General features: G+C 34.1%; 1 protein-coding gene across 4 annotated transcripts in view; it reads left to right on the top strand.

Annotated features, from left to right (window-relative positions):
- Positions 1–4,822, top strand: part of LOC119080273 (transcription factor EC) — a 45,747-nt gene extending 40,925 nt beyond the window's left edge. For 3 of the 4 annotated variants that reach the window (XM_037188539.1, XM_037188537.1, XM_037188536.1), the window contains 3 exons: positions 940–1,181; positions 1,247–1,402; positions 1,471–1,949. In XM_037188539.1, the coding sequence (XP_037044434.1) occupies positions 940–1,181; positions 1,247–1,402; positions 1,471–1,704 (632 nt within the window). In that variant the 3' untranslated portion in view covers positions 1,705–1,949. Of the gene's footprint in view, positions 1–939; positions 1,182–1,246; positions 1,403–1,470; positions 2,227–2,364 lie in introns of those variants that run through there. The other variant, XM_037188535.1, reaches the window with a different exon arrangement.
- The last annotated feature ends 8,079 nt before the right edge of the window (positions 4,823–12,901 follow it).

The raw sequence follows: 12,901 nt of genomic DNA, 5'->3' as shown, positions 1-12,901 counted from the left end.
TGATTGTAATCATCACCAATATATGCTAATGTCAACATAATAATATTAAATATAAGTGACTCACAAGTTCAACAAAATATCTTAGCTTGGAATCACAATAATTGATAAAATTTCACTGAAGTGTAAAATGTAAATTTTGCTTATATACAGCCGCATTCTGTAATTTATTGCTCGAACGATATCGAGACACTTTATGATTTTACTATCAAGTGCTGCAAAAATGCTTGTCGTTGGTTTAACACCCAGCCAAAGATAAAATATAATTGAAGTGAGGCAGACCTCCTCTAATTTTGTCGCTGCAAAACTGACGATTTATACGTTTTATGGCGCACGAAAATACGTTCTGTGCTATTCATATCAGAAAAATTGGCCTTTTTCGTCTAAATTTAGCTATAGAATTGTAACACTGATAGCATCCTCGTCATGTAATCGTAGCAGTAAAGTCTATTTTAACATTTGAATTTGTTGATTTACGATTGACGTATCCACACGCGTGTCAATTCAATACAAAGTGATTCTGATTTCTATGCAAGGATAGATTAAATCATGAAGACTGGGAAACTGTAAAACTTACGACAAAACGTTGGCAATCCGTAGTAAAATCGTTGTCTTGACCTTGTAGCAATGTCAAACATATCGAAACAAAATCATTCAATCTACTACTTCACTTATTGGAAATATCACCGGGGGTTTGATGCAAGAACTATCACTTCAATATTTCTATGAGAAAAACTGTTATTATAAGATAGGGCTTGCAATATTCTTAGCATTACGTGCAATCGACATTACAAGTAGATATAAAACGTATTTCTAATCGGAGGAAGGAAGGTCACAGAAGGTCACTGAACAAGAAATAATTTTTTGAACTGAAAATTTGTTTGAATTAGCAACAAGCAGTGAGAATTGCACGTAGAAATAAATTTTCTCTTTTTGTTGCAGTTGAACGTCGACGCAGATTTAACATCAACGATCGCATCAAAGAACTAGGAACACTGCTACCAAAGAATAATGATCCGTACTATGAAGTGGTTCGCGATGTCAGACCCAACAAAGGAACGATACTGAAGTCATCTGTTGACTATATAAAATGCCTTAAACATGAAGTGAATCGTCTGAAGCAGACCGAAAATCGTCAAAAACAAATCGAAAACCAAAATCGACGGCTAATGCTGCGGATTCAAGTAAGACAATTGTGATTATTGCTGTGATTGAGAGGATTTAATGTTTGAAATTGGGTCGATCTTAGGAACTAGAAATGCAAGCAAAATCACATGGTCTTCCTGTAACAGATTTAAATAATTCAAACAACAATTATGGCTCAATGCTCGCAAATTCGTTTTTAAACAAAGCATCCAGTCCGATCAGAAATTCGTCATCAAATTGTGATATTTCCGTCGGAAAAGTAAGTTCCACTTCCCAGTCGACAATTCAATTTGAGTTTATCTAAAAAAAAATCTTCTTCCCACTTAGATTCCAGATATTTTATCTGAAGCGGCAGCTCTCAGCATCAGTCAAATGGAGGATCTGATGGAGGACGAGCATCCCGTTCACGGTGATCCGATGTTATCACACAATTTACTGATATCACCTCATTCGCCCAATTCAATGCAACACAATGAATTGATATACGCCGACGTGAGTGCGTGCATTTTGCCTAGACTGTCTGACTCGGATTCCCTTATTAGTGATATAGACATGCATTGACGGTAGATGCCATCTGTTTTATCAACAGAATCGATGAAAATAAACGGTGAGGTTTGGCCAATGTGGACTTATATAGCAATATATATGTTAAAGCGAATGAAGACACAAGATTTTGTATCCAACCTGTTGATAAAAGCCTTAATCGAAACGAAGTAACAGATCCGATTCATTATACTGGTGTTACCGTCTGTCGTGAATGGTTATACTGCCAACTGCCGCCGTGATATCGTCAAAGATAAAGTTTTTTTTAAATTCTACAGTTACCACACATCCAATCATTGTAGCCACATCTGTTTAGACAATAAAACGATAGATTATATTGGCTGACAGACACTCATAAAATTTCTCTAGTCATTTGGTGACAAATTCTAAAGATCCGAAACATAAACAAGGTCCTACCGAATGGTGCTTGATTGTACAAACATTGCTCAATGAGTCTGACGTAATTTACGGTTTACATTTTACTGGCTATGTTTTGATGAGCGTTGGGACAATCCGTCATCCATAGCCCGAATCATATCTGTCGCGTCAAGCCCTTACAAATAGCGTTGATTTAACTTACCATGGCAGAGATGTTTACTTCACTGGATTCGACAAAGTTTAGTCAACCTTTTAGAAAAACCCCGACCATCCATTATCGAAAGCAACGACAAAAAAAAGCGATGACTGTTATCGTTCCGTTAATTTTAGCAGAAAATATATTAAAACTATTAAAGTAATAGATTTTGTTCCGAACACTCGAAAACAATTCAAACAGACGCAGTACTTAACAGATTTAAAAATTGTATCGCGAGGTTAAAATTCAAAAGGCCAAATCCCACCAAACGTAGCAAATATGAGAGACGCGCCGATATAGAGTATATTACCCAGTCGATGATTACGTTGTGCAATATTTAATTGTGCTGTCGGGTGCACAAAAACATGAGTGATAAGTTAGCCGAATGTTTGGCAAAGTGACAAAGCAGTGATGAATTAAACTCAGATTGGAAGTAGTGGTGAAAATTTAGGACCCGTCCAATTTGAAATTACTTAATTCTTTTCCTTCATGCCAATAATTTGAACTTCGGGCTGGCCTGGAGTAAATTTCCAATTATTGAACAAGGAATTAGAATTTATTGATTTTTTTTCCAATTGGGCTGGTCCCGCTGGTCCAAATGTACTTCAATTATCGTCACAGAGATTCACCACTATTTTATGATGAATTAGTACCATTGGTTCGAATCTTTGCTTATGTCACCACTGGTTTGTGTCTCAGCTGAACTTTGGTTCTCACACTAACCGAAAGGAATGTTTTTCCTTAACAGAAGAAATAGTGACGAGGGAGCAAAATGTTAAAAAGGGAAAAACCGCTAACGAACAGACAATAACGAATTTTTGCACCCTGATACATTCGATTTGAATAGCGTACTTATATTGAAATTCTACACAAAATATAAGATTTATAGATTAAGCCGAATATTGAAAATGAAAGAAAGAAAATTGTCAGAAATTACTTAAGAACTCAACAAAACACTTTATCTGTAAAATAAACGAAAATATAATTATTAAATCTGGTAAATGAATGGCATTATAGTGTGAATGTGCCATTGATAAAATCAAAAACAATTCAAAGAATACAATTTATAGCCAAATAATCAAAGCAAAAAAAAAATTCACTATTTTCCTAACGTTAATATTGTTGCTAGGTTGTAGTAAATTTCGTTGTTATATTACATTGGTTACCTACTCGAGAAAACTGTGGACATTTTTTTATAATGAAAAAAGAAAGGAAACATTTGAATGAAACTTGAGTCTCGTGTCATATTTTCCATCACACAATTTAGTTACTCGATCGTTCAATTAACCCCATCAGGTTGAGGAATCAACGACTACACTATAGACACTGAAAAGTTTATTTCTTCTTTTCCAAATTGAATTATTCAATCAATTTCTGCTAAAATACCGATTCACCTTGCTCTGTGAGCCCTGAAAGACCATACAGTACCCTCTCCTTTTAAGAGCATAGCTCTGAAAAAAACGCGTATCTTTGCCTTTAGTACAAAGATCAAAACCAATGAAAGAATTGGCTCTAGAGAAACGTTAAGATGTGAAAACCATGGCCGGACTAGATTGATTTTTAAAATGTTGAGCGGGTCTTTGGACGTCACCATATCGCCCAGTATGACCAGTCCGATCCTGATGACCTTCGGACACTACACGAGCCATACAACGATATTCCAACCTTTCTTTTATCCAACCGAATAAAATTGAACGTGCGACAGTATTTTAATTGAAATTTGTTTGCCATCACTGGGCATTTTAGTACAAAAAATCAAATGAACGAACGTGTCTAACGACCGAAATATTTATTTTCATGTTAAATAAATAATATAGCGGAGATTGTAGCGGCAAAAACCTCTGATTTCGTTCGGTTGAAGTTCTTGTAAAATCCATTAACTGGAAAACTAAGTTGAAAGTCCTATCTTGATTTTGCAGAAAAATGTCTCTTACCTTAGCTAGCAAACAAATCATTTTTACAAGAGTTTTAAGCGATTGAAATTGTGACCGTTAAGAAAGAATCGTGACTCGTCAAGCATTCTAGTGAATATATAAAATGATAAAAAAGAAGATTTTGTTTCAAGAAATTTTACTGTATTCGTTAAACAACATTAACCTTTTAGAAACGGCTATTCCGTTACCGACCAACAATGGCAAAATTAAGAGATAAGCTCTTGTCATCTTGTCTAGCAACATGTACATATTAAAACAAATGAAGTAACAGATTTCGTGTCACTATATAAGCTTTAGAAACGACAGATTGAAATACACATTATCGCGATAGGTTTGCCGTTTGTAGGAGGTTAACCATTAAGTATTATACTTTGAATAAGTGAAAATGCCAGCTATTGATGTACATCATAGTAGTGATGATGTACGATAAAATAAACGAAAAATTAAGCGCGATAAAGAAGAAAAAATATTTTTAATTTTAATTTGTAATTATTTGTTGTTGTTATAATTATTACATTGAATAATCTTGTTGAAAAGTTTACATTTTCCGTTTGAATAATAGTGTAAGTACTGGTTCTTAGCAGTAAATCAAGCAGTTAGTCACTGTCCGCATTACCAATTCAAACAACAAAAAAACAATAATTTTAGTTAAATTTAGATAATAAAAAATCATTTGTGATGTCAAACAAAATATATTTTAGTGATGAATCAATTTTATTGTTAAGTCATAACGAGAAGCAAAATAAATATTAAGTTTAAGAAGCTGTAGAAATTGACGTTTTTTTCTTCTTTTTACCTGTGTACCTGTGCAATGAAAGTCTAGAACAGGTGTGGTCGATCGGCGAATTCGTCTTAAACGCACTCACATTTTATGTCAAAATAATATGAAAATGAGTGCGTTTAAGTACGAAAATCAAATTTTTATGTCCTCCAAGCGGACAATAGACCATACCTGTTTTACACTTTCATTGTACCTGTGTACAAACGTTTCGATTTTTCAGATGTTTCAATGAAAATTTCATCAGACCTAATTCATCTACTATCGAGACATGCCATGATAGTTGGTGGTGTAGAAAATTTGAGAGTGGCGTCGATTAAAAAATTCTAGGATTTTACATTTCGCAAAAATGTTGTGAAACATCTTTACCACAGATTCTGTAGCCCCATGATACGGCTAAAGTGAGATCCAACTAATAATTTTATATCCCAACATTACACATAAGTACGAACGACATCACAGTAATGAATTAACATCAGTAGTCATCATTAACGTCGGAGGTCATATAAATCAGACAAGTGTTGATACGATTTGATTGGCGTATGTTTTGACCTGTTTCATTATCAATAGGTGGCAAAATAAAAGCTGATTTGTTTAATGGACTTAACTGGAAAGTAGGAACGCCTTGTCTTCAAGGTTAATCGATATATTGTCTAATTTCAAACAATTATACGCTTTTTCTATGAAATACCCTTGAACTTCGCCTTAAACTGATTCACAAGTCAAGTCACCCAAAATCTTTGATTGAAATTGGAAATAGCATTTCCTTTCATCCGATGTTATGCATGATGGAGTAGCAGTGCTGTAGCCCTATTCCCTATTATTATATAGTATTTTAATTGAAGAGACCATAATAGTTTTAATAATAACAGACCACAATCATATCAGCAGTTTTACTATCCGAACTACTACTTCATTTGATTAAAGTTTTTTTAAGAGATTGATTTAAAATCTTTCGCTTTATATATATTGAACACTTTTTTTACCATATATACGACCGTATTAGACATCTTGTCGTTTATTCCTGAAGTCGTTATCGTTAACAGATGATAGTCGACATTTACAGTTTCATAAAACTGTTCAATTAATTATAAAAATTAAGTGACTTTGCCTACTTCTCTTAGTTTTGTAAATAGTTAATGTGTTACCCATACTGCAATGTATTTCTGAAGCTCACGAGATCTGCAACAAGGTGAGGATCTGGCATTTCTTAGTGACTTAGTGATTTAGGGCCTTATTGTCTTTCTGTTGAAAATCGGGAAATTTTCCTGATGAAAGAAGCAAAGCCGGGGGGAGGGGAAATAAGGATCATAGATCTGAGTTCCTGTTTTTATTTTTGAAGCATCCCAGTCTTCCAACCTAATCTAATCCACCCCTACTGCAGCGGTTTCATAATCATACTTGGAAATACGAAAAATTACATAACTTCGAAAGGCACACAAGTCTCTCAGCTAACGAATTGTCCAAGTTCATTTGTATCTTGTACAGTATCGACTTAATCTAACCAACAAATTTCCCGTATATTAGTCTATGATTAGAAGTATCTTGCTGTACGCGAGTCCAGTATGAGGAAATTGTGCAGAAACGCACGTATCAATTAACTTCTATTCTAATAAACGTTTCCTATTCTAGTTAGACTTTGTTAAATTTATTTATTATTCACATCAAAACTTAAGTGACAAACGTAAAAGGAACATTGCTGACATAAGTATTAATTCTGGTCTTGACTCGTCATTATTAAGTGAATGTATGATTTCACAATTAAATTCTATGCCAAATTAGTGAATTTGGCTGCAAAATTATTGTGTATTACCGCTACAAGCACTCCGAAAGAGCTTGATTTTTCAATAGCACTGATGATTATTCACTCGAAACGTTTGTGTTTGCGGATAACTAAAACCTGTATTCTTTTCATTCATAATAATTATGGTATTATTGAGGAAGCGAAATTTCGTAAAGGTGTTAAAGATTGTCGTGTTTCCAATACTACCGAAATTGTGAAGTGAATGGCAAAATAATCAACTTCTAACTTGAAGTGCTCAACGCCGCCGGCGCGCCGGCGCCGCCGACATTTTACTGAATCGGCCCGCCACCGCCGATGTAGCGTATATCGGCGCACACGTCTAATTATAATCCAGAACAGTTTCCTCCATCATAAAAGTTAGGAAACGTCAGATTTTTCGAATCATAAATCCAAACGAAAACATAAACGGAAAAGGTGAATTTGATGGGTCAACTGAAATATAATTTCTCTATCTAGTGTTGAAATATCGCGACTTCGTCGCTCGTTTCCGACTCACGATAGAGAAAACGCTGTTCCAATAATTCACGCCGTAAGTGTGCCTAAAATTTAAATTTCAAGTGAACGAGTCGATGAAAAAGTGAACCGAAAAATACATTTTAACATTTCCTTGTATGAAAATAACGCTGCGTTAGAAAGACTTGCGTGAGAAAGATTTTGAACAATAAATTGTGAGGAGTTTCGTTTTATACAACGAAAGGCACATTATTCCCGCCGTATAGTAAATGTGCCTAAAATTTGAATTTTAAGTGAACAATTCGATGAAAAAGTGAACGAAAAAATACATTTCCACGCTTCATTGTATTTTTTTTAAATCTGGTTTATTTATCATTCCTTATTTTTAAGTGTGGAACACAAATTCGTTCCTGTAATGAAAATGACGCTACGTTAGAAAGACCTCTGAACTTTCCATTTTGAATTTCGACCGCACTTACGGCGTGAATTGAACGAGTTACAAGAAAAATTCGAAATATTCAAAGTTTATCTTTGATGCTGTCGCAAACTTATGTTGTAAATACTCTTTGTCATCTAATAAATTGTTATGCCATTGAACATCCCAACAAATATATGCTTAAGCACAGACACATATTCACTATAATGGTGTAGTGTTATCATTAAAGATCTTTTGTGCTTAAGAAAAAAATATTCTTCAAATATTTGTAAATAAAATCGACAATTTAAACAGCAGCCTAAGAAGAGAGATCGTAAACTTGGCAAATTTGTAATTGAGTTGGTTTATTTTACAAATTTGTACGTTAAATATGAGCAATGGGTTCGTGACTTTTTATTGGTCGTTATGGTGAAATGATGAACCTAGTAAATACCTTATAATGCTTTGTACACACAGTAGTGGGCATGCTCCATTTCATGTAATTTACGTGTAGTGGACTTTGAGAAAATTGCTTTACTACGAGGTTCACTTATCGTTTGTATTATTTCCTCAAGAACGCATTGGACAATTGGAAATACTTACAATGTGAGCAGTTACGTCGCTCCCTATAATAGTCCATTTCCATTTGAAATATTAAGTTGCTTACGAGTATGTATTCTGCAGAGTTTTTAATTTTAGGATAAGTACACGTGAATTAAAATAGAGAATATCGCTTAATTGGATATGATTGAAAGAAATGATCGTATTTTTTCTTAAATAATATTAAATATTATGCACCAGTGTCCAAATGTTTATTTTGACGAGTTAGTGATTGTGATTGTGACTTCCGTGGATCATAATCCACTCGTCAAAATAATTTGGACATGTGTGCATATTATTTTTTATGTGTCGATGCAAAGATAAACCCAAACTCCCTCTCCGAGCTGATGCATAATGTTAGTCTTACACAGAGACATATAAAATTATATTTTAAGCGACAATGGTTCTAACATTAAGCTTAGTAGTAAGAACCATAATGTAAACAGTATAATTTATATGTTAAGGCAACGCACCTAGCAGGGTAATAAAGGTTTTACTACGTCAAATATAGTAGTATTTTGATACCAATAATGTCATTAGCAGCCTTAATGGTAATTTTGCAATGACTTTTAGAAAGAAAGGTATGGAAATATTCGCATTGCTATAATTTTTTTTCTATTACCCTGCTAGGTGCTTTGGTTAAGGCGAATCAGATTTTTAATAAGAATTTCAACGAGTTTACCACTTTGCAGATTTAGTACGAAAACTTCAGGAGTCGTTTCTTTTGTTTTACGAGACGACTCAACGCCTGTCAAAACGACTTCAAAGAAGTGTAGTACTCCACAAATTAGAGTTCAATTCGTACTGCCCATTGTCATTATAACTTAAATTTATGATTACTTGATCTTTCAAAGCTTTTAATGAGACAATTGCTAAGATCTCTAATGTTTCAATAATTTAACAATTCGATGATCTTTGCCGACCCGAACCAACTCCTAACCGAAATAAAAGTTTCAGGAAACGTTAACTCGAAAAATTCGGGTTCGTATCGCCTCCAAATTCGTAAATGAGTAAAGCAATTTTAGTAATTTCAAGGTCAAATTTATTAAAATCAATTCTTTGTGTATCTCGTTTCATACAAATAAATTAATTGAATTAATTAAACAACGGAAACGGATTGGAATGTTTTTTTTTTGTACTAGTTATGTCCGAGGGTATCACAAGATACTATTTTGAAACCATGCTAATCCCAAAAGGAATTTTGGTATAGCTTAAGGTAGGTATTAAGGTATTTTCTTGCACTAGGCGTCGATTGTCAACCCAAAGCAAAGCTGAAGTTGGCAAGAATCGTGTGCGAGAAAATGCCGGAATAGCTACCGTGATACAGTGCGGTAGCCGGTAGATACATTTTTTTTTTGCATTCCGGGCAATCAAAATCTGGTCTTGGAATATTTAAAAATAAAAATTCGACGACCTAAACGAAATGATTTTAAGGGCAAATAAAACCACAAACAAAATTTCTCGAAATCGATCACATCTTTATAATTATTTTTTGTTTTTTTCTTGCTGAGCGTTTCACATTTACTTTTAAAATCATTTTTGCTTTCTCTATTTCAAATTGATATTCCCAAAGTTGATCTAAGCCGGCACTTTTCATCAGGAAAAATATGGACTTCAGGCAGATAGCGGAACAAATGCAGATAGCGGAACAATGGTAGATAGCGGAACAATGGTAGATAGAGGAACAAAGACAGATAGCGGAACTTTCTCCTTTGTCTTCTTTGATGACCTGTGACTGCTACTATATACTACTAGTGCTGCTGTATTTGAAAATATCTATAATTTTATTAGCCTGCCGTCTAAGCTTTCTAACGATACTAAACATGTCATGTAAGTGTCTCGAGGAGTATCTTCTTTAGTTGTGTTTTTGTGTCTAGGTCGTCTTACTACGAAATGATTATATACATTTTCGGTTAATTTTCATTCTAATTCTTCCCAGTTCGTGCAGTTGGTGGATAATTATTTATCAAATGATTAGACATTTTAACATTCAATCACTTTATCGATAATTTTATTAAAATAGAGCATTCTAAATACATTTTTTTCTACGTATTCCCTGAAGGATAAGCTATTTATAAAACTAGGTCCCACCTGTTGGGCGGGTCGGGTCCCTTGACTGATAATTTTTCCAAAATAATTAACCAATTATATTACACTATTATAAATATCTTAATTTATTTTAACTGATTTTTTCATCTCATGTCAGATTAATCGTCTACAACGTGACAAAGAAGCGCATCCGATAAAGACACAATGAAATTCTATTGTGTTTTAAAGCCTTTTTCAGTTATCACATTTTCATTGAAAGAACGTTCGTGCCTATTTTTCAAATATACGTTGGCTCTCATCGCAATTTTACGAGTGTAAAAATCCTTAGAGTAATTATACCTAGAGAGGAAATTACAAACAGAATTTCGTAAAATTTGTGGTCCCGACATGAAATACGTAATATTTGATAGTGTGAGTTTTTCCCTACTAAATTGGTGGGCAAATTAGCGCAAAAAAATTGAATGTGCCTACTATAATTTTCAACGCCTACATGTGTTAGTGAAAAGCTCTACGTAGAATTGTACGAAATGTGAATCTTACACAAACTGATGTCGGGACCACATTTTATCGTACGAAATACCTCTCTAGGTATAATTACTCTAAGTAAAAATCTTACCAAATCAAAATGACATTTGACACCGCCAAAATTAACTGCTTTATTTTTTTCTATTACTCTGCTTGATACTTTGCCGCAAACTGCTCGCTCGTCCGAGCTGTCTAATATTGCAATACGATACCGCAACTCGTGTGAATTACGACCCTCGCTTCGCTCGGGCCGCAAACTTCACACTCGTCAGAGTTGTCTAATATTAGGTTTGGTTTAATCGCAAACTTCTCGCTTGTCCGAGCTGTGTAATATTGCAATACGATACCGAGACTCGTGTGAATTACGACCCTCGCTTCGCTCGGGCCGCAAACTTCACACTCATCAGTTGTCTAATATTAGGTTTGGTCTAATCGCAAACTTCTCGCAAGGCCGAGCTGTCTAATATTGCAATATGATACCGCAACTCGTGTGAATTACGACCCTCGCTTCGCTCGGGCCGTAAGCTTCACACTCGTCGAAGTTGCCTAATGTTAGAATTGCTTGACTTTTGTAATACTATATACTCACTGTATAGATATATGCTGCTTGTTAATTATCAAATATAAAAATCAACTATCAATTATCAAATACCAATAATCGAATATCAATGATATTGTTCATTTATTACATTGCATTTCTATTTTTTGGGGTAACTTCCGAAGCGTTGATCACACATAGCTTATCGTCGAACTTAACCTTCCAAATGTCAGATGTATAATTTTAGGAACCAAAATTTTTCACTATTTTCTGCCAGTCAAGGGAATAAGACATTAAATTATCAATTGTCAACAGAGTAAAATCCTGTTTTTCTGGAATAGTTTCCAGATACTTAGGCCCACATGACCTATCCAACTCCAACTATCTTTGTGTGGTTACAAACATTTCAGTGAAGGGAATTATCAATTACCAATAATTATCAATTATCAATTATAAGCAGCGTAAAATGAATTTTTCTGGAATAGCTTTCAGATCCTTAGGCCCGACATGGCCCATCTTTGAATTCCATTCCTCGTCGATTAAAACAAATTTTATTAAAATCGGTTAAGAATGACTCAAGTCATCTCAAGTCGTGACAAATAGATTACAAACAATTACGTTTCTCATAACATTTCATAAGCAACACATTAAATTATCAATATTAATTTTCAATTAACATGTATTATCAATTATCAACAGAGTAAAATCCTGTTTTTCTGGAATAGTTTCCAGAACCTTATCCCGACATGGCCCATCTTTGAAATTAACCTCAGGAATCCCATTCCTCGTCGATTAAAAAAAAAAATCATTTTCTGGCGTAAGACCCTTGACTTTCAGCCAAGGGAACAATATTATTATTACCAATTATCAGTTATTACAGTTACATTTTATATAATAATATCACCACAACACATTAAATTATCAAAATATCAATTATCAGCACTGTATTATCAATTACAATTATCAACAATTAAAATTATCAATAGAATCATGTTTTTCTATAATAGTTTCCAGAACCTTATCCGGACATGGCTCATCTTCGAACTTAACCTCAGGAATTTCATTCCTCGTCGATTAAAAAAAAAATCATCAAAATCGGTTAAGAATTACTCAAGTTATCGTCGTGACAAAAAAAAAATATTTCAAACATTTAAAGTTTTGATAATTTTTCATACACTGTATGGTTACTAACATTTTAGGGTATTTTCTGGCATAACAATAAAGTTGTTTCATGTTTCGGATCCAATGCCACAATAAGAAATCTTTAGCGAAAATGGAAGGGGTAACAACATTTCTACAGAACAAAATATTCGCAGCGAGTAACAATCCCCTCGAACCTCTTACGGCCCTCTATGTCATCTGTAATCGACAACAACGACAAAAATAAATTGTGGGTTCAGGCACGGCTGAGTGAAGTAAACCAGGCAGGAGTGCTTGTTTTGACTAGGGACCTGAATTATTTACTTATATTTTGGGAATAAAATTAATTTAATTTATTCCAATGTTATTTCAAAAATTAACCGCTACTGCCTGGTTTATTTTACT

The sequence above is a fragment of the Bradysia coprophila genome, unplaced genomic scaffold, assembly GCF_014529535.1.
Source record: "Bradysia coprophila strain Holo2 unplaced genomic scaffold, BU_Bcop_v1 contig_350, whole genome shotgun sequence".
In the NCBI taxonomy this organism is placed as follows: domain Eukaryota; kingdom Metazoa; phylum Arthropoda; class Insecta; order Diptera; family Sciaridae; genus Bradysia; species Bradysia coprophila.
This window is presented reverse-complemented; position numbering and strand designations above follow the sequence as displayed.